We start from the raw sequence: 22,632 nt of genomic DNA, 5'->3' as shown, positions 1-22,632 counted from the left end.
AATACCGCGCTGTCGCTGAAAAAAGAAACCCAATGTGGGCCAACATTCATAAACATTACTCCCTACAGTCTCAACAGTGGAAAAGAAGTGAAAAACAACATTTCACCAGGACTATTAAATCAATTGAGCCACCCTCGTCCGCTCCGCATAGATTCTTGACCTCATGCAGCATATCAAAAGACTAGTGGTGGGTGTGAGCTGAGGAAAAACGGCACGTCCATTTCCAAACAAAGCCATTTCAGCGTACACAGCTGAACCCTGAGAGTTAATTCAACACTAAGGGTGTCGCAGTGTAGCTCACATGATAAGGGGTCATTTTAAAGTGGGTGTTGCAACTGTGTTCCTGAACTAGTTTTGAGAGAGAGAGAGAGAGAGAGACCGAGAGAGAGAGAAACAGAGTGTGAGTGGGTGTGTGTGTTAGAGAGTCGGGTCAGAACAGGGTCGATGGGATCTAGGTGTTGCCGCTGCCATTTTGAACCACATAGCGAGGCGGCTATTAGAGAGTCTGTGTTGAGCCGTGTATCTCACGCTCATGTTATCTGTGTGGGGGGGGACAGAAGGAGTCCTCTTTACACCCACATACCTGCGTTCACTGCTGAGTGATAATGGACTTTTTGTGTATAAAGGGGGGGTTGTGAGCTTGCCTTCCTATGTTTGCGCATAATATACACCAAACCACAACAGGAGACAGATGTACGTGCCACATACAGCACTATGCTTTCCAAGAAAAAGTAAAGTTATAGTATCATCGTAATGTTTTTCCTCGGCGATGCCAAGTCTTGTCTCTCCACCAACCCCCCCTTGGAGGTGACCACACTAAGAGCTGACTGTCTTCCTGTCTGAACGGCCGCCCGGGGCTCCTCCAAGCAGCACCCAACACCTGTTCCTGACAAAGCCCTCCGCAGTGAAGCGCTCTCAGTCCCAGGTGTATTCACTCACGCACGAATCCACGAGTGCACACTCACTCACATACAGTACACGCACATGCGCACCAAACACACACAAACTTGTGGAGCTCAGCACAAAAAAAAAGGAGTCAAACTCTTTGACCTATTCTGTTTCGCTGTCATTCATTGCATTGCTGTGTTTGATGTTTTTTCTTTTCTACCCCTACTGCCACTGTAGAATGGCTTGCTCGCTGTTGACCATATGAATGAGCCCAGACAGCCTTGGCCCATACACTACTGTAACGTTGCTTTCCAGAGCATTCACTGAATAGAGTCCTGTAGCCCCCGCGGTCGAGAGAGAGAGAGAGACAGCAAGAGCTCTAAACAAAAGGGAGAAAATGTCTCCATGTCACATGTAATGCTCGCCGTGGTCCAGCGTTGGTGGACAAAGAGACAAAAATGTGTTACCTTGACAACACACGCCTGAAATAGCTTTCTGCTGGGTTCCTCTGGTGAACAAAAAGCTTGTAGGTACACCAGAAATCATTGATATTTAAATTTCAGATTGAGTACATTTTGGCTGCAACTATTGATTTTATCGATTACTTTTTACATTAATCGAGCAAGCTTGTTTTATCCGACATACGGTATGTTTTTTTTCTAGAATAAACGAATCAACAAAAAAATATGACAATATTTTTTTATTATTTTATTTACTAAATCGATTAGTCTCATTACCCACTTAATTGCTATTATATACTTTGTCACACAACGGTCATACAACAGGTGCTATTTCTTTTTATCCATGATTTGATTAAAATGGATTGTGACTAGTTGCACACCTAGAGTAAATACTGAATCTGAATATTATTTGTTTTGGCTCAACTGATTTTCTTACTTAGACTTTAACTACCTAGGATCTATTAAGAATAAGCATTAGCTTTGTTTGCCAGTTATGTAGATGTAATGTATTTGTGTATCCATCCAACTTTGACCTCACCTACACTTACAGTATATTATCTCCCAATTTTCCCTCCTTCTCAACATCCATCCTATTTTTTGTCTACACAAAAAGTCGTAGCACACGTTATTAAGAAACAATAATCATTTGATGCAATTCATAAACGCGTTCTGCAGGTGAGAATAATCAAAATGCTATGAACAAATGAATGTTTTTTTTATATACACATTTAGCCTATACTGTCATGTCCAAAATAGTGACGAGTACAATTTGTGCACAAATTATGCAGCCCCATAATAGCGGTGGCTTTTTCATTTTGTGTGTACACCATCAGTGGGCAGTAAGCATGATCTCTCCCAGGCCCTTACACACCCCCCCCCTCCCCACCCCCCACCCAGCATCGTGCCACATCCTGCAGGTTGGGAACCGCAGCCCATCTGGGTCTGGTTAGAACCAAGACACCAGAGCCATAAAACTAGGCCGGGAGGAAAACACAGGGGCACCTTCTCATCTCATAAGCCCAACCCAGAGATCTCTGGTGGGGTTGGGTCTCTCTGATGTGGGCTGCTGGAAGCTCTTGCTCCTCTATATGTCACCCAGATTTGACAATCTTCAGTTAAGGCCAGATCTTTTGTTGCAATACTGTGCTTATATCGACGTTTTATGATATTTGTTTACTTAAATTAACACTGTGATACTGTAATGCATCATGCAGTTCAGGACACAAGTCCCATCGTGTCCCATCGTGTCCTGAACTGACAGTCATTATTGCAGTATATGAATTGTGTATCCAAAATTGGAATGCATAAATATCAAAATTTTCACTGGCGATACCACTTCTGAACACTACATTTACTTGCAAATGTATCAACTTCTAATGAACAAAAGTAAATAATCACATAGTTATACATCAACTCCCAGAGTCTACGAAATCTTGAATAAAACAAAATTGTATTACTGTGCTTTTGATTTGTATTTATATCAGGTTTTAACATTTGAGGAAAGTCACCAATATGGATTATCTTATTCAGCATCTACTGCACACATTCCTTGTCTTTTCAATGCTTGTGTTATGTTACGGTCCGTCTTATAGTGTGCTATGCACACGCAATTCCTCTGTGAAATTATGGTACAGGTCTGCAGAACACCGGGCATAGATTTCAAAGGAGACTCTGGCCTTTGGGCCTTCTACCTACATGTACAGTACCTGCCACTAAGATGGAATTCATTAGCAGCATCCAGCCGGTTTCCCCGTGTCATGAAACCAGTTCTTGTTTAAAGGAGTAGTGCCTTCGGCCTGGCGAAGACAATAAGTCATTATTTGGGTGAACTACTCCTTTAAGAAGGCAGCAGTACATTGTGGTTTTGGCAGCTAGGACTGTGCACCAACAACTGAGTACCGTGTCATACGTGTTGCTGTGCATGAAGCTATGCTTCGTGTTGCGGCAGGCTGAATTGTGTGTGATCGTAGCAGTGGTGGAAAAAGTACTAAAATATTGTACTTATTATTTATAATATTGTAAATATTGCAGATCTACAACCTCTGAGATGTAGTGGAGTAGAAGTAAAAGTATAGACAATTGGAAATACTCCAGTAAAGTAAAAGTAGCTCAAAATTGTACTTAAGTACAGTACTTGAATAAATGTACTTAGGTTACTTTACACCACTGGATCGTAGCATAGCCCTGCAGTGTTTGCCAGCACCAGCTGATCAGCTGAGTTTGATATTTAGAGCTTGAGGTCTAAACGGCCCCAGTGACACCTAGAAACCTGCCTTCTTCTAATTAGCAATTTAGTGACAATAGTCACATGTATACATTGGCAATCAAGTGCTGAGAAACACAATGCACTTCCAACAACAAAACAAAGTATGTTATCGCATAAAATGCCGGGATACCAATTCATTCCAATCAGGAGAGAGGACTCATACAAGATAAGGATAAACAAGTGAAATTGGAAGTGATGAAACAAAATTATCTGACCAAATTGAAACAATATATATTTGCAAATAAAATTGAAAGCTGATAAATGGGTTTTCTCCCCTGATTGGATGAAATTGGTGACAACTGAAAATGAATTTTCTGTTTATTAAAGACTCGGGCTAGAGATACGGGGGAGAGATTACTGAACCAACACCCAATAGTTTAATGATTACTATTAGAATACATACCTTTTAACACATTTTTACAAAAGCATCACTTATATACCACCTTTAAAACAAGTGGTCTGACATGTGTAGCCTATTGACTACGACTCATCGTATAGACATTACCGGATTTACTGCTGAGTCTAACCATTTGCCAAAACATGCTGTGGATTGTTAGATTTTGGGGGAAAGCCACTTGACTGGATTCCATTAATGTCAGTATGATAAGACAATCTACTTGCAAAACCTTGAAATTGGTACTCCCACAGTCTACATATGTACCATTGCTTATTTTGTCAGTTATGTTATCGTTGGGCTTTAATGCATTTTAAAGTACTTGATTTGACACGTCTTGCCAAAAATAGTCTATGGAGAAAAGATGTTTATGAATGAAATTCAAACATCCATTACTTATTAATCATGTGATCATGACTGTTTTAATGGCAATCTGGCAATGCAGCATGGCATTGGAGAGAAAAATATGCAAGTAAAGCAATTAATAGGAAAATGATGCATGTATGTACTTCAAATATATGGCCAAAGATGTGAATAGACAATGACATGTACTGTATCGACACCGATATGGTCCTGTTACACTATTCTCAGACTGCAGCATAGCAGTGATATTTAACTCACTGAGTGCCAGAATTTTTTATTTTTTTTTAAACGTTTGGCAATTCTGGCACTCAATTTTACTACCTATGAGTATGTAAAAGAACAAAAACGAATAAACAAAAAATATTTAAAAATTATGTTGTCTCAGTGCCAGAGTTTTTTCACAGAAAACAAAAAGTGCTTAGGAAGCGAGATACAGCCTTTTTCATTTCTAAGTTAAACAAGGAGTGGATGGTGCTGCACATCTTCAGATGATGATATCTTGGGTTCTGAACATGTTTAAAAAAAAAAAAAAATTGTTTACTTATGCTAATTTTTCAAAAACACGTGAAACACGTTAATGGCACCCAGCGCCATAGCGCTAAAAACACGTGAAACACGTTAATGGCACTCAGTGAGTTAATAAGGTATAAACTACAGAAAGATAAAGGCTGTATGTAGGCTGTCTGACACAAAAGAAAATGTTAATTTCAACTCTGTGTTCTTTACCAAAGGACCCGAGGCACATATACCTGTGTACTGTCCACGTATACAATGTATTCAGCAAATGTGTACAACTGTTTATTCAATGGCAAACAATTATTCAAGTGTGCTTGGTGTGACAATTGAGAGTCTATATTTAGGGCCTCTTGATATTTCCAGCTCCAGACCTTTAATGACCCACCCTCCCTCTCTTTCTTTGATCCTCCTTTCAGAAAGGAGATGAAAAGATGACGAGTGACAAGGATGGGAGGAGGACGTTTCCTTCGTCTCTTAATGCACAGGCTCCGTGATATGCCTCCCCGACCTCCTTCCACTACGCAGTCTGTTTCCCTCTCCCTGTCTCTCCCCCTCTCATTTAAGAAAATAAAAGACATTTAGCTGAGTCAAACATTTAGGAACATAGAACTGGGGTATGGATGCCTATGAATATCTATGATAAATCTCCCTCTGCTCTTGGTTGCACTGTGTGAACAGTACCCTACTTAGCCCATATGTGGCAGGTTTTCTGCAGAAAAAATATCTCAGAGTTGTCCTTGATGAGTGACTTTACACACACACACACAAATCCGTGCACGCACATACACGCGTGTGCACACACACACTACAAGTGTTCTTTCATCCTTTCGATGCGTTCCCACTTTCACTTCAAAAACATTCCAAGTTTAGACAAAGGAGCTCTTCTCTCCAACATGTTAGATAACACTGGTCTGGGTCACTCCATATTCTGTCTGCCCACACACACACACACACACACACACACATACACACAGAGCTTCAAATGAATGTTCAAATGTTCAGGGGCCAGTGCTGTGTTAAAGTATGTTGGCCAAACAAAAACGTAGCTAAAAAAATAAAAAAGGCACGTACTACGTAGGTTATATAAACATAAGACACCACAAACATCCGTCATGTAGTGACTTGGATTTGCGTGTCATTAAGTGTTTTTTCCAGTTTTTCCTTTGTGGGGGGATGCACCAGGGGGCTCTTGCACAATGCCTGTTTTAGCACCTTACGCAAACAGCCCTGCAGACCTTACAGTATCAACAACCTGAGTTGTCACATAAATTTCCTTTCGACACTGTTGTGCTAGTTAACTGGCTCAGTATTTAACACATTAGCAAAATGCTAAGCTAACTGCTGTGCTGTTGACAAGTGTGATGACAGCCGGGCCGTTGTGGCACCGGGCCCATCATACACACAACAGGTATTCCTCAGAAGAATGGAAGAACGCCAACAATTCAATTGCATAAAAGGAGAAACGCAGAAGGCAAGGCATGTCAAAATGCAACGGCACAACACAAAGTAAAAGACAGAACCTCTCATGTTTAAATCTTCTAATGAGCTCTCAGAAAGATGCCGCTCGCTTCCTTTGATCAAACATCTTCGGTTTGTGCTTCACTGTGAGTTTACTCTACTCAAAAACTGAAATGAACTTGCCAGTGTAGTCAAAATGGCTGCTGAATCTATAGCGGGGTACGTTATACTAAATTCCATCCATCATCACTCCCAACTAGGCAATCGATTATTGCGGATACCAAACTTAAGTCCTGAATATACATTGCACGTCCTTGTAGCCACAAGATCCGTACAAAGGGGATTCTGTACATAGTACAATTTGGTGTCTGCAACAAGCACGCGCTCAAGAGCAACATGGGCTGTCATAATCTAATGACCTTTCAGACAACTGAAGGGCGTGTGCCATGGTAAGAGGCTGTCGTGGTTAACTATATCTTAGGTGTCTGGGTGGCACAGGTGTTCACTGCCCAACACCGGAGACTAGTGTTTAGAATTCTCTGCGGTGCATCCGGCTGGGCCGGGCGCTCCAACGATCAAGAATTGGGAATTTGCACAATGAAAACCTTATTGCTATGCATTCCTGTTATCCTCTGATATGAAGACATCTTATGCTAATGAATTCCTTCAGCGAGGCTTCGACAAGGCTCTTATTCAGGTTTTTATTCTGTTTTGCTTGTACCATTTAACAAACCTGCCAACGAAATTCACTTCATGTTCAAGTACTTGCTCATATAATACCCATGGGCTTAATTCAGTTTCAGCTTCACCCAGCTAGTGGCTGCTCAGATGGCCATGTCGAGTGCATGGGGGGAGCAGATATGGGTTAAGTGTCTTGCTCAGAGACACTTCATGAAATGACGTCATGCAGACCATAACGGATCCCTGTGCGTACACAGGCAACAGGTACAGTAGGTATCTTTGACTCACCATCTCATCCAAAGCATAGCGGAGTAAGCCATGCTCATATAGGATGAAGAACCTCCTCTGCCATTTCTGCAAAGAAAAAGAGTAATCTTCAGTTAATTAGACATTATCACATGAATGACTTCACTTTTAAATATCAGTTGTCATAGTTGGATATATGTATATTATTTTTTTCTGTACATAATTGTTGATATTACTTTATTTGTATGGCTATTTTGTTTAATTATGCATTTGTATTACTATTATTTTATTGTTATGCACACTGATGAGAACCGTTAAATACAATACTAATGCTGCTACAAACTGCACAGTGTGTTACAAACACCTTATATTATAAACAACTTATATGATGTTATATGATGCGACTCAATATATCAGCAAAACAATTAAATTGTTTGAAAATACGTTATGACTGTTTTGCAACCATTGTGTCTTTCCACACAAGTCCACATCCCAGGGCAGTGATGGGACCAGCGACATTAACCCCATCACAACACTCACTCACGCTTATACACAGCAACTGGCACACTTTCATAATGAGCAAGGCCTTGAGGCAAGTTGATCAATATTATTATGAAGGTGGATCAATCATCTACTCGTATAGAAAACCTTTCAAATTTGAATGAGGGACAAACAAAGGGGGAGAAAAAAGACAAAAGAAGTTTAAGCCTATTGGAGGCAGTGAAAGCCTACACTTAGGCAAGCCATCCCGATAGGCAGAATGACATAACATAAGCCTGTGTCTCCAACCCTGAACTGATACTTACCATACACAAGAGCAAAAGAAACCACAGAGATCCAAACCCGGGTTTCCCACATGAAACACCAAACATCTACCGCTCATGCAAAGGGGAATCCCCCCTCCTAAGCCAAGGCCAAGGGAGAACTAACCACTTGAACCCTAGGAACCCTATTCTGGGGGGAACATTTGCAATCTACAAGCTCACAGCTTGTAGATCTTGCTTTTTCGGCAAAGACATTTGGTGAAGGGGGGGAAAAAAGACTAAGAGCGGACCAAGTACACAGACCCCACCCCAGGCGACTAAGTATCAATACAGAGGTATGGAGGGTTTAAGTTGTTACGGCATCTTGTCTTCAGGCGCAGCTACTCTCCAAAGTGTACACTTGACGCTTTGAAACGAGAATCCTAAAACTAACCACCTGGATTTGAACCCGGGACTCTCACATGGAAAACCAAACATCTACCACTCAGACAAAGGGCGATAACATGCTTCTGGTCTTCAGGCAGGGCTACTCTCACCTGCATAACAAATTATATCACGCAATAAGTAATTAATCTTCAGCCCTTATACTTCGTCGTAATACAAATAGTGAAGACAGCTGATCTACAAGCTCACATTGAGAGGTTGTAGATCTGCTATTTTTGCAATTTCGAAAATGTTTGGCTATAATGACATGCCCAATATACAGTAGGGATGTCAAGATTCATTTTATGTGGTTAAAGGCAAGATATAGTATGGTGCTTATCAATAAGGCTATCTTTTGTTGTGAATACTTTCTTGAGGGTAACCTTCCTCAAGGATAGGATTACATTCTACTACACGTTTACTTTGCACATATGATATGTGGATGGTATTCATTGATCTCCTTGCTCGCCTAGCCATATCATGATTCCATCAGCCTCCTTCTTCCCTAAAGTACCGTTTTGTCTAAGTGTCGAGTTTCTTGGCTCTATGTCATAGCGAGTTCCATGCATAAAAAATGAGGAAGTACTTTGTGACCTTACCGACCTACCAGGCAGTAGGGGGGTCTGAATACACTTGCCAATAGGTTTCCTACAGAGCCCAAGTTAAAGAGGCATCATCCTATACTTTCATTCATATAAGCGATTAAAAAAAAGTGACATTAAAGAGATAGTTCAACCTCAAAATGCTTTTTTTTCTATCAAAGAGTGTCCTTTGTGTCTCCGCTGACTACCAATCCACTGGTCATTAAATTATTGGCTTAGGAATGCGACAAAATATTATTATTCTTTTAAATCCATGAAGTCAAGGCTCCATGGGGTGACTAATCGATGGGAAAAAAGTAATGTTTTGGTTGAACTATCCCTTTTTAAGCTCTCAAGGGCCAACTGAGGGGAAAAGCTATAACCAACTAGTCTCTGCAACACAGTAAAGTCCTGACTCTTATGGGTCCATTTTTATTCTCTCAACACTTCAGTTAATGCTTTCCTTGAACTGAACAGAACCATAACCTGTTAAACCAAAGAGGCTGGCATAACGATGACAGCCGTCCCAGCCTGCCGATTACCTCATTCCAGCACTCCAAAGATACATAAAAACAACTCCACACTTTCTCATGACTCATCATCACCTCATTTCTCTCTCCGTCACTGGCTCGTCTGCCCGGTCCCTTAATTTCAGTTGAGGGAACCTTCTCAATCTTACGGATGCGCTTACCTCAGCACCACCATGCACATGCATAACTGCTGGTTAACTACCCTTCATTGAGAGGGGCGACGCCGACTACAAACAGTTAACCACTTAAGCCCTATATACTTTGTCGTATGACAAATAGCCGATCTACAAGCTTTGACAATTAAGGAAGGTACAAGCTTGTGGATCTATTCTGTGACGAAATCAAAAAGAAATTAGACAGATTTTGAAAATTTGACCAAAATAGGGACGCCAGGGTTAATGCAGTCAAGAGAATTTAAGCGATGTCAATGTGTGCCTGTAGGGGGAGGGTGGTAGTATAGTGGTATCTGACTCACTGTTGACAGTAGTAGGGCCTGAACTGAAGGCTGCAAGGATGCACCCCCCCACCCCATATGGAAGCCATCAGCGGGACGATGGGAACGGGGACTTTTCCCACTCTTCCCAAATGTCCTCCCTATACTTCATCTTTCGGGACTCTCCTGTCACCATATCATATGGGAACCGTGATGGAGCACGCAACGGAACAGTAGGAGGCTTCCATCAAAACTACCGCCCCCATCCCCCGGGGAGCAGGTTTTGTGATTTCAAGTCAATATTATGCTCATTATTGCATGAGAAAGTACTGGTCAGGGGATTTTTTCGTTTTCTTTTTTCGGAGACGGAGAGAGAGAGAGAGCTGAACCCCCCCACAGGAAGCTGCCCACTCTGTGACACAGGCTTCGGAAGCCGCATGCAATCAGGTCTACTGTTTGGGGTGTAATTTTGGCACAAACACTATGGAAAGACTGCACAGTATAACAAGCACACTCTGCACACACACAAAAAACAGAAGTGCTGCCTCATTCTCAGGGCTTTAGATCTCAATCCAGGAAAAGGACAGAATAGGCAAATATGAAGTTTTGTTTTCAGAGAATCCTATTCTGGAGCTAGTGTTTGCCACATAGGACGCAATGAGTGCAATAGTAAATGCTAAGAAGTATAGCTACTGTTTGTCTCGGGTCTGGAAAAGGAAAACAAGGGACAGCTTTTAGTAGGAGTCAAAGGGAGTCTGGCCAAATAAAACAGATTCTTTAAAAGAACACTTCATAAACGGCATTTAGCTCAGCCACAAAATTCCTTCACTAAAGGAAAATTGATGTTATTCGGAGAGGGTTCAAGAGATTAAGCAGGGGCTCATGTTTCGCTGTCATTTCATCTCAAGTCCGCCAAAGGGGGGCGAACACACTTACCCGGGATCTGTGCAAAGGATTGTCAAAATTTGTTCCCTCTGGTGCGAGTAGCAGCCATCCTCCATATATAGGTTTTGCCTAGTGGAGAGAAAAAAAATCAATTAGAGGAGGTTGAAAGACATACTGTAACACTGTATATCACTGAGTGCAAAATATCCCCTAAGTGGGTTAAAGATACAATCACCAAGTCAGTATAGTAGTGTCTTACCGTGAAAACAACTACTATCTAATGTCTGATGATATCAGATAACATGGGATAGTGACGCAACTCTATTGTACAGGCCGCCGTTTAGCTGAGCTCAGCTTCAGGCGAAGTGTGGGTATGTTGGTTCAACATGCTAGCTGCTTGGAGTCAGCTGCAAGGCGGCTAAGCTACAGTCTACAGCTGGCTGCATTCCAGAGCACCATGCTGCCATGGAAAAAAAGGAAAGGATCACACGTGACTTTTCTCTCTGATCCCCCTAAGTGGGTGGGTTGGTGTGTAAAGGGAGTGAGAAAGAAAAGCAGGGGACGAGAGGTAAGGGAGGTAAGTAGTAGCAAGGGCCTAAAATGTGTCTGGCTCGGGATTTGTAAATTAAACCCATTGTATTGAGAATTACAAGGGCCATTTGGTGGTAATTTAACAACTTAAGCCCAATATACCTCGTCATATGACAAATAGCCAGAAAATAGACATGTCGCGTCACAACACTTTGTGAGCTTGTATTTTTGCTATATTTGAAAAAAGAAAGAAATTGAAATACAAAATTTGGGAGAAAATTTGCCAGCAGGACAGCAGGATTTATAGGCGCAGTACACACAGTGACGATGTCATGGCACCAGTAGGCAGCCGCTTAAGACTTGTTGAGCCATGGCTGAATCTGAAGGGATTGTTTTGTTGTGCGTAGCTGCTGCTGGGTACACCAGTACAAATTTTGCTAAGCATGCTTAAGTTGAATAAATCTCACCCACACATAAACATCGACAAATCCAAACAACCTACATGATTCTATTTTCAGAGCACTTGACATTGACAACAGGGTTAAAAGCTTTGATTTTCTCACCAGCCTGAAGACTCTCTCTCTCTCTCTCTCTCGCTCTACCAGTGGTTTTGATTGAGGTCAATCAGCTACCGAGGTCATTTTCTAATCCAACATAAACCCACATTCACGGAGATTACAGTAATGTGTAACATGATTCCCAGATGAGCGCCTAGACAGACGATGACTGCACAACAGGATTGTTTCCATTGAATGTTTGTGCAAACCACAGAAATGTTGCATCACAACATTTCAAGGCAGGCACATCACATGGTGGGGCCACTTGCTCGGCTAGCGCCTACCTCGGGGGCAAATCTCGGGGCTCACGCACGCTGCTGCCGACTCAGCGCAATTCGAGTTGCATAGTGAAAGCAGGCACAGAAAGGTAAATAATACGTTCTCATGTACATGTGAGAAATGTACTTGGAGAAAAAACTCCAGGATTGAGTAGACATGGTCTGTCATCCAGAAATGTTGACATGCAACGTTTTGGGGGGCAAATAGAAATAATGTCCACCTTCTATGTGTCTTGTGATGTGCAGAAACGTACAGTGCCAATGTTTGCTTTGGCGACCGGACTGGGTCAAAGACACAAAGAAGAATGTAATTTATGATGGACAGGAACCTTCCCTCAACTCTAGGGGTACATAATTTACCCTCTCCTCTTGCTCTTAGACAACCTCTCACCCTAAGTCTCAGAGCTGCTGTATATTAAATATTGATACAGAAACCATCTTGCCGCACAGCGGGGTTCCAAATGTGGCAGATTCAGGGATATCGCCTGACAGATGGATTAGGCCCCCGAGCTATTTGGTAATAATACTTTACAGTGGAAAGGGCATTAGGGGTCTGGGAGGAGAGCAGAGGAGCAGTCAGGCTGATACTGGCATGATAGCTAGTTCCATATACCCCTGGAAAACGAGCGTTTAAGAAAACAAAGAGAAAGACCGGAGTTGAGGACAAACTGGGGGGGCACCTCTCCTCATATGGCCAGACCAGACCTATGCATTGCTGACTGAGGTCTCCTGGGAGGCGTGGCGGTAGATGAGAAGGATCTAGGTCAGTTTTTACCCTTGAATGGTTAAATGCAGTCATTTGTGTGTTTGTGTGCTCTTTTTACCCCCCCCAATCCCATCCCATCCTCATCACAGTGACTATGTAATAGTGCACGCAGATATGTGGCCCCAGCAGCGATGTGCGGGTGGGGGGAGGGCAAAATAGTGGAGGAATGACAAAAGCTCTGGCTTCAAAATATGTTGGGAATAAGATTTACAGAGCCACGGTATCCTGTGTGTAGTGGGCCCTCACAATAACAAGCAACATGATTCCCCGTCAGGTTCGTCATAGTGAGTGATAAGTCTGATAACCTTTCTTTGAGCACAGTTCCTCGGGGCAAAGTCTGATAGCCAGTGGGTCAAGAATTCCACTAGGCGAGAAACTAAACCTCCCATCTTTTTCCATTCATGCAGGGAGGCAGTTGGTCATGAAATTACTAAAATGTATCAAGCTCTCTGAAACCTCCTCCCAACTCCCTTGAAGATATCACATGCTCAAGATATGTCACTCCCCCAGTTAGCATAACATTAGTGTGAGTGTGAGTGTGAGTGTGTGTGTGTGTGTGTGTGTGTGTGAGAGAGTGAGAGAACAATGCACATTAATGGTTCAATCCCAAGGAGTAATAACCTTGTTGTGAGTCAGTCAACTCAAGCTTATGTCTACCTGTCCTTTGTTTAACTTTGAAGCCAGGTCAAACAAGTTCATATACATTGCATAATGTGGCAATATCCACATTGTGGATGTTTCCATCTATCATCTATACCTACAGTATAGATGATGAGGATTCTGTATTGTGGATTCCACAATATAGCCTCCTCCTCATCTATACTGTAGGTAAGTAGACTTCAAAGAACATACACTGAAGAAAACCTCTGTCACACCCTGGTTCAAGAAAATAAGGTGATTTTTCTACACACCCGACACCCCCACCAAAACTAGACTGTTGGATAGTTTTTTAGTCTGGATACATGATGCATCAAACACGAAAACATTGTCCAAGTCAGACAAGTCATTAAATAAAAATGGAAATGTGTATTTAAAATACTTTTCAAACAACATGTAAACTATAGCTACTGAAGGTCCTATCGGAGAAAAAGTAAAATAATGACCAATCATCCAAGAATTTCATTTCAAGATTCATCTCACATGGTTGACAGTATGACATGTGGGCCTGCATTAGGGCATATCCGCCCTCGGGCTGGTAACCAATTATGTCCAATTAACCATACCTTTGTACTTCAACTATGCTAGACACATCAAGACAGTTTTGAACATCAATTTCAAGGCTACAAGGCTTTTCACGTGAAAAGAATATACATGGTGTGTGGTGTGCAGGAGATTTCATACAAATAAAATAAAGCAAGCTTATATTTACCTTATTTAAGTCTTCGTCGTTCAGCAAGTGGGATTCCCTGGGTTTGAAACAGTTCTGACATTTACTTTTGTTGAAAATATTGGCTTGAAATTTCCGACAAGGGTTGTCTTTAGTGGACATGGTTATCTTCGTATAAAAAAGGTGCAACTTGGTGAAAACAGCCACTCAAATTCCTTGGGAAACTACCCAGTCCTCCAATAATCCCAATGATAAGATCATGAACATATGATACAATAACTTCTCATATGACTGAAAGAGATGAGTCTTCATTTGGTACGCCGTCCACCTGTCTAGAATGTCAACGTTGATGGTAGAATCTCTTATCTCACCACTAAAGTTAAAAGGTGAATATGAGCCACTAAAACATGAGCTAAGTAACATCGAGGATAGTCATGTTGTGAGAGGGGTGCCTCCCACCGCCCAGCTGGTGTTTATGTTGCAACTTTTCCCACTAAAACAATAGGTATGCCTCCCCCCAAAAGTTGTTCAATTACTTTACGTCAGCGCAGACGGCCGTTGCACTAGGCTACGAGTGCGTCTTCCTCGTTGACGCTGCTTTCCAGGAAGATGTGGATGATGTTACGAGGCTTCACAGGTGACATTCCGGCCTCCATCACGCAGAGCGCAGCGGCATTACCCAGTAGTTACACTTTCACCCCCTCTCTCTCTCTCTCTCTCTCTCTCTCTCTCCGTCTCTCCCACTGTCTCTTTAGCTCTCTCTCTCTCTCTCTCTCTCTCTCTCTCTCTCTCTCTCTCTCAGAGAAACTGTGATACTGGATGATGCATCATCAATACAATCCTTCTACGCGCTCCAGACCAACCGCTGCGGTCCAGCTGGTAGAAGCGCCGTGCAGTCGGCGGTCATGCAGTGATAGTTATAGGTCCATGGCGTTAAAGGTCCGATACGGTACACGGGCACAGCAGCAGCAAACTTGAACGCATTCTGTCGTTGTGATGTTTGTTCGTGAAAATCCTCAGGCAGGACAGCCAGTCAGTGCAGGGACGAGGCGGGGCTGAAAACAGAACTGGAAGAGGCGGTGAGTGACGGGTAGGACAGCCAGTCAGTGCAGCGACGAGGCGGGCTTAGGGTGAGCGTCAATGACGTGAGCCAATCAGAAACGTGGAAGGCGCCCACAAGTGGGGTCCCATGTCCAATGGAAAAGCTCAGAGATGTTCTGTTTTCTACTCATTTGGATCATGGTAGGTGGGCTTTAAAGCATATGATACTAGATATCTTACAGTTACTTTAGTTGAGCAGTTTCAACATTGTAATAATAATAATGATAATAATTACCAAATTATTTGTCATTGTCTTTTCTTGTTTTATATTTTATAGTTGTTTATACTCTGATGTGTTTATCATATTACTAAAAATTCCAATAAAAAAGTTTTTAAAAATAATAATGACAATGATTTAATGCAACACACCTCTTGTCTGCCGAGCCATGAGCTGTAGCCTACTTATTCCAAGTAGAAATTAAATGTGAGCCATATAGTCAACATTTCACTTTGATAAGCAACCCTTTTGTCTTTATGTCATAGAAGTGGCAATCTATAATCCCTAAATAGAGGGCAAAGTAATAATTTACACCAATGGAGATACACAACTGCCAAACCACTTAGTGGTTGAGTTGTGCAGTCAACATGGATAATGCTGGATCATTCCCATACAGTGCTATACTGCTATGACAGCGCGTGGGAGACTCCAAACCATTTCCAAGGATAAAAGTTAATCATTGTCTCCAACGTTATATTATATATAGCCTATCTCAAACATTACCAGTGCCCTCACATGAACCCTAAACTGTACACACAGCTTGTCTGGTAATGGTCTCTCTGGTCTGGTAGTTCCCAGAGATTTGTCCCTTTTTCCTTGCATGGGTTTGCTTTAAACCTTGGGCTCAAGGAACTGGTTCGGGTCAATGATGGAGCTCTGTAAATATTGCTGGATTTAGAGCATGAAAGATCAATGGTGCTTTGGCCTCATGTAAAACACATGGCTGAAAAAGCAAGTCACTGTCAGACCAACACTGACAAGAGGATGTACAAAAACATAGCATTATGTGGTTCAGTTATATTGTTGATAGAAATAAAGTTCAAGCTGTAAACGTTTGATGACATCCATAACAGATGACTTAAATATCAGGCTGTGCTGTGTACAGAAGTAATACTACTGAAAACATATCTGTGTACATTGTCATTGCTTATTCTATGCTCTTTGTGTTGTTAGAGAGACTCATAACAGGACACTGTGCTAAAAGAGGCTACTTCAACACTGAAATCAATACACTTTTGACATTTGAACTTGGTGACAGTGGACCTGGGATGCTTTTCATGCTGAACCTCCAGTGAAGATGGTCAGAGTCACAGATGGTCATGTTAAAGATAGAACACAAACAATTCCTCTTGTCTTGTAAGGTTGCTTGTGCCACCTGCTGGTGAGAATGATGAAGTATCTAACTAGTAGAAGTGTACTCAGTAGATGAAGTTCTACCTTTGTTAGAGCAACTCGGGTTAGTAGTATGTCATCTGTTATGTTTTTAGAGAAATGTATTACTTCAAGGCATTTGAATTTATTCTGAAAATTAATTCAAGACACTTTGGGGTGTCCTTTTGTACATCGTTGCCTGTGCGAGCCCATGTCAAACCCTCTATTACGTTATAGGCTCTGGAAGTGAACAAGCAGTTGACAATTTGAAGAGAGGTGCTACTCCTTTTGTACAAAGAAATCATCAACCACATTAAGGTATTTGGAGGAGTGTACCATGGGAATTACTTTTTTTAAATGCAGTGCCGTGCAATTTAGTGGAAATGCAGCCAGTAGGCCTAATCTAAATAAAGAACCGTCCGATGACCCACATTTTGACCTCTCTGAGATGTGATATGGATAACTTACTTTCGTTTTATTCAGGCAATTTTATGATCAACTAAGTATGTTTTCTTGTTTTTCTCCCCTTAAATAGAACAACATGTACAGTTACTTGCTACAGTAACCGCCTAAATTTGCCCCCAATTGCTTTGTTCTTTGGGGATCTAGTTCCTGTATCCAGTTACTTTGCATCACTGAGAGAGTTAAGTACATACAATTCCACTGGGTGGACCATATTAAACAATGCTTGAACTGAAAACACTGATAAAATCAAAGACCAAGCAATCTCACGTGACAGGCAGAGATTAGGGCAGGCCATTTTTAACTACTTTGCTCTTGGATGCCTTTCACATTTAACTGTATACAATTCCTAAATAAATAAAAAGCAACACTAAACATAGATGCTATTGATTCTTCACAGAGATGTGAAATGAAAGCAGTCATACATAAATTCTCAGATTATTATTATCTTTTATTTTTTAACAAAAGTATTACATTATTTCAATGGGACATAAAGTAAAATAGAAAATGCAGTGTGAACAGCCTTTGTGTACATACAGTAGTTTTACTATCTCTATCCTGAGATCCCTAAAATGACTTTCAATAACTTCCATGCTTATAAACTACAGTATAGGCCCACGTACTGCATAATGCATATTTTAATCATATTCTTTAATCGATGTTTGATATGTGTTGAAATCTTTGTTGAAATCTTTTGATAATGAATGAATTTTACTGTGCTGTATCACCTTACGGTAGCTACCGAAAGTTACAGTATGTGCCCCAGTAAAAAAGGTTGTGTGTCCATTGTTAAGGCAAAAGAGAACTCAGGTGTATCCTTGTATAGAGTGTCAGGTGCACACAAAATAAACAGAGGGTAACAACTCGACATGTATTTTAAATGAGTATAAATAATAAATAAAAACGTGCATCTAGAAGAGCTTGGCCTTCCTCTTCATGTCGTTACGCTTCCAAAGTGGAAGCTGGTCAAAGTCGTGAATCCTCATGCCAAAGAGGTTAAAGAACACATCTGGGGCCAGGTGACGCTGCAGAGTAGAGAAGGAAGGTGAAAGAGAGACATTCATGATTGCGTAGTAATATTACAGTAGTACAGCATTGTCCCCACTAGGTGTGAGTAGGAATAAACACCTGCCAAATGACATGAATTACTTGTTAGCTAATGTTCATAAAACGTGAGTCAAGTGAAAACACTAATTACTTGACCTTCATATTTAAAAAAAAGAAAAGGAAAAAAACTAGAAAAGTCAGCTCCTTGGAGTGCATGCCAGGCCGACTTGCCAACCCAGGAGCACCTGACCCGGGGTCTATACTTGGTCCTCTCCTTTTTTCCCTCTACACCAAATCTCTTCAGTGAAAATAGCCAAACTACAACCTCACAACGTGTGGCGTTGCAACCTGTCGTGAGCTAGTAGATCTGCAAATTTTGCAGATTGTTTTGCCAAAGAATAGCGAGGTGGTCAATCTAAAAAAAGGTACTGTATGGTGAAATGTGCCAAGCAGTGGGAATGCTTGTCTATGTTATATAACAGTGTATTACCTCAAGCCTTGTTCTGTCAACATCCCTGGGAAGCTGAACGCGCCCTCTGTTGGTGACAGTGAGCATTTCGAATGGATAGGCCTGGATAAGGGAAAGACTCGGTTGAGAATCTTATGCAAGGCATTTGCAAGATATACATGTCTCATTAAGACATGAATGTTCTGAAAATGTTATGAGGTAACGTTTTGATTTGTTCGCACATCAGACAAAATGAGATAAGATAAGCAGGGCAATTGGAAAGCATGCATAGTGTACATGGTCTGTGCACAGTCAAGTTTAAGGTTTTTGTATAAGATATTGGGGGTGAATATTCTTCAAATAAATCAATTAAATTACAACACAATCATTATTAGCCTCGGTTTTATACAATGTAACATGCAATGACCAGACCACCTCCAGGGGAGTTCCCTTTCACTCATGTCACTCACTTCACACAATGTTGGTGTGAGAAATGTGCATTCACAGACACTGTTGGGTTGTTCCCCAAGGGTCGTAGTGTTTGTGTTTGAAAAAGACAGAATGGTTACAACATGTCCACAATTTCACCCCAAAGACAAGCTGGCTCATGGTGTCATGCCACGAAGGATGAGGGCCTTCTTGGCTTGGCCACAGTCTCAAAGTCGTGAAGCAGCTGCCTCCTCCACAAGTGAGAGCACTTGCTGTACGAGGTGGGATCAGTTTACTGCTTGCTGGACATGTTCCAAACCAAGGCAGACAGCACAGATGGCACATTTCGGAGTCAGCAAGGAGCTGCAACACACATCCTCCTCATAATAATGATTGTAATAGACTTCTACTAAAGGGGTCTGCAAAGGCACATTCCCCTACCAGCACTGCACATACTGCCGTCTTTAAGCCAAGGAACCTGGGAAATGGCAATGATAAACTGTTTTTCTTGTGTATAGCTAAATCATTGTTGAAGCCTCAGGAACTGTACTTCAAAACCATCACTTAGTGAGCAACAAACTATGGTTAGTCATGTGAGTTCCTTTTAGTACACTAAAATCCCATTGACATGCATTGAAGGATCCGATACGATAGTAGTTGGAAGAAAAGCAAAAAAAAAGAACAATATAATTTAGGGCAAATTGAAACACTTTTTAAAGCATTATTTCATTATTATTATTTATTCAAAAGATTTGCAAGATAGCCCAATTTTTTGTATCAATTTGTTTAAGTATTTGTAGTACTGCAAGTAAAACAGTACATTTCACATGACTGCATGTGCGATTTGTATTCAACACTCAACCTTGCAGAAATCTGAAATGTCTTGAAAGTGACGCAAAAAATGTAGGGTAAAGAACAACATGGACAATACTTGCTTTTGATTCCAACATATTAGGCATAGACACTCCTCTGTCCATTCGTGCTAATTGGTCGCGTTGGTCATCATGGATGAGCTACAAAAATGGAGCAAGAATGGAGCACGTAACACATGTAATGGGAAATCCACATTGGATTAATGTCCAAGTAGGATTAATTGAAGTTAATGTAAGCAGCTAAACACCTAATGGCTACATCAAGCAAAGAATACAGCATCTACAGCCTCACACACAGTACAGGACAAAAACTGCAGTATCCTTGTATAGAGTGATATCTGGTGGCTATGTGTGATGAATGTAATTACCTTTTTTATTTATTTATTATTATTTTGTATTTATAAAGAACTCAACTCAGTCGTAGAAAGATGGTTCATTGCATAAATGGTGGGACCATTAAGAATTTCATAATGCTTAATGCTGCATAAATGTGTTAAGTATACATTTCTGATGTGTAATTCCTCTCAGTTTAAAAAAGGGCTCTAATGAAATCGAGCTGCTACACACTCACTCGCTTATAAGGTAATACATACATACACCCACGTAAGTCAGATGGTCTCTCCACGTTCAACCTCACGCATCTCCCTTCATTCCCATTCGCTAACACGCTAACACGTACACCATCAATCTAAATGGTTAATTTATGCAGTATATTTGTGTTCATTATTGGTCTCAGCTCTGTTCCTGCAGCTGTTGTCTGTTATAAAATTCCCTCCACCTCTCCAGCCTCCTCCTGTGGCGTGCCATCTAAGTTAAATATATGATTCTGTGGGTTGTATGATGTTATATATGTGTATCTTAACTTATGCTTGAAGGGCTCAATATTTTAATGTTTGTTCTGTGGATTCTATGTTTCTATGGATTCTATGTTAATCTGTATATGAGTTGGCCATTAAAGTCTATACTTCATCTTCGATGTACTTCGGCATGCTAACACAGACAATGATTGTTAAATCAATCCATTAAAATGCTGTAAAGCCAACAGGAATTGGCAGCAGGACAGCATTCAGGATTGCTCTAAGAACATATACTTTCCTGCACTTACCTTAAAATCTGAAAGAGAAGAGAGGTACAGAAACAGTAAGTAAATATAGTATAGTAGTGTCATTAAAATGACAAAAATTACAAAAATACATAAATCGTATCTAATGTAACGGGACAGGCCTGCATACCTTTTACTCCGCCACTTAAGTCCCCATGACTGTTGTACTGGGTCAAATTGGTTGATTGTGGCTGTTAGAGAGAAAATTAAAATGTAATTGTACAGCAGTTAGGGATGTGATAAGAGATTAATGCATGCAAATCCACTGTAATATCCAGGTGCAGGACAAGAGATCAATACATTTCTTATACTGGTGAGAAATTACCTCTTTATTATTGTCTTCACGTGTTTCTTGGGGACATATATTTATATGTGTTGTTTCTAGGAAGTGAGTAGGCCTACACACTTTTACCTAAATATTACAACCAATTATTTGCACTTAGATATTAACCTGTTATCTGATCAGGTGGTTAACACCTCACCTATTGTTTCAGCCAATCTGAGTTTAGATGGTTTCCATATAATATATGGAAATTAATATATGAGTGTACTGTACACCCATTTCCTGATTTATTCATGATGAAGATCTATCGGAACGTTGAACTTGCAATAAACAGTCGGAGCATAAATGTTAGCAGTGTGCAGAATTAATTTTCTTTACGTTAGGGACTGGAAAACCACTACACCAGCTCATCGTGGAACTTCTGTAAAAAATGCTGGATCTGAACTCTGTGACATCTCAATTCAATTATGACAATTGACAGGAACTCAGTGTACTCAATTCAAGCAGTGATAATTGATACATTGAATGAGATAAATTAGTAACAAAAGTAATAATGACAGCGCTCTTACCCGACGGAGACCATTATGACCGTACCCAGGCAAAGAAGACGTTTTGGATGTGAAGGTATTTTGATCTATGGGGAAGTTAATCAGTTCAGCAATAGGTTCTGCTACCATGAGCCACTTTAATCACTATCAAACAAAAGCATTATAACTATAGCTTAGTTGCAATCTATTCGATTCTATAATATTATTACCATTTTCGGAGATAGAGTATGAAGTAGGCCTACAGGTGTAATGTTCTCTGTTCATCGCTTCCTCCATCTCCTCCTTCAGAATGAGTTTTCCCAGACCAGACTGTATCTGTAAAACACAAAAACATAGCATATAAGAATGTGCAATATTAAATCAACCACTTTGTTTGAGGAATATAACATACCACAGTGCTGGTTATTTATTGAGTATCAGCAGGTGTGTAAACCATTTTGCTCGTTACGTTCAGTGAGTCTTAATTAATGTCGGATTTGTCATAGTGATTATGACTGACTTGCCTTCTTGAGATGTTCTTCTTGCATTTGTCTGCGTTTCTGGTGTTCATCTTCCTCTGGTGGTGACTGACTTCGTCCCTTTGATCCTAACAAACAGAAGCCATTCTCTGATAATTAATGCGT

The 22,632-nt window shown here is 40.9% G+C and overlaps 3 protein-coding genes across 6 annotated transcripts in view; all 3 read right to left on the bottom strand.

The window, feature by feature from the left end:
* The window catches only part of LOC311060693 (myosin phosphatase Rho interacting protein), a 73,920-nt gene extending 58,564 nt beyond the window's left edge, over positions 1 to 15,356 (bottom strand). For all 4 annotated transcript variants that reach the window (XM_084078976.1, XM_084078975.1, XM_084078977.1 and 1 more), the window contains exons 1-3: positions 14,391 to 15,356; positions 10,941 to 11,018; positions 7,316 to 7,381 (exon numbers count right to left, since the gene is read on the bottom strand). In XM_084078976.1, coding sequence (XP_083935102.1) covers positions 7,316 to 7,381; positions 10,941 to 11,018; positions 14,391 to 14,510 — 264 coding nt within the window. In that variant the 5' untranslated portion in view covers positions 14,511 to 15,356. The remainder of the gene's footprint in view (positions 1 to 7,315; positions 7,382 to 10,940; positions 11,019 to 14,390) is intronic.
* Positions 15,357 to 17,734: 2,378 nt separating this feature from the next.
* On the bottom strand, positions 17,735 to 21,046 carry LOC311060517 (actin-binding LIM protein 1-like). Its single transcript, XM_084078727.1, has 3 exons — positions 20,140 to 21,046; positions 18,818 to 18,898; positions 17,735 to 18,305 (listed from the first exon to the last, which is right to left on the bottom strand). The coding sequence occupies exons 1-3, from the start codon at positions 20,179 to 20,181 to the stop codon at positions 18,192 to 18,194; spliced, it is 237 nt and encodes a 78-aa protein (XP_083934853.1). The 5' UTR covers positions 20,182 to 21,046; the 3' UTR covers positions 17,735 to 18,191.
* Positions 21,047 to 21,100: 54 nt separating this feature from the next.
* The window catches only part of LOC311060516 (actin-binding LIM protein 1-like), a 28,697-nt gene continuing 27,165 nt past the window's right edge, over positions 21,101 to 22,632 (bottom strand). The window contains exons 17-21 of the mRNA XM_084078726.1: positions 22,513 to 22,595; positions 22,219 to 22,324; positions 22,031 to 22,095; positions 21,309 to 21,369; positions 21,101 to 21,189 (exon numbers count right to left, since the gene is read on the bottom strand). Coding sequence (XP_083934852.1) covers positions 21,143 to 21,189; positions 21,309 to 21,369; positions 22,031 to 22,095; positions 22,219 to 22,324; positions 22,513 to 22,595 — 362 coding nt within the window. The 3' untranslated portion in view covers positions 21,101 to 21,142. The remainder of the gene's footprint in view (positions 21,190 to 21,308; positions 21,370 to 22,030; positions 22,096 to 22,218; positions 22,325 to 22,512; positions 22,596 to 22,632) is intronic.

Source organism: Gymnoscopelus microlampas (assembly GCF_963454915.1).
Source record: "Gymnoscopelus microlampas genome assembly, chromosome: 14".
Taxonomy (NCBI): Eukaryota; Metazoa; Chordata; class Actinopteri; order Myctophiformes; family Myctophidae; genus Gymnoscopelus; species Gymnoscopelus microlampas.
Note: the sequence above shows the minus strand (reverse complement) of the source record. Positions and strands in the feature narration are given on the sequence as shown.

Excerpts from the sequence above, each read along its gene's own strand:
- LOC311060517 (XM_084078727.1), bottom strand. The coding sequence starts at position 20,181 with ATGGACAGAGGAGTGTCTATGCCTAATATGTTGGAATCAAAA. Across the intron at positions 18,899-20,139 it reads CTAATATGTTGGAATCAAAA|GCCTATCCATTCGAAATGCT; the intron begins GCAAGTATTGTC and ends TCCCTTATCCAG. Across the intron at positions 18,306-18,817 it reads TTGACAGAACAAGGCTTGAG|CGTCACCTGGCCCCAGATGT; the intron begins GTAATACACTGT and ends TCTACTCTGCAG.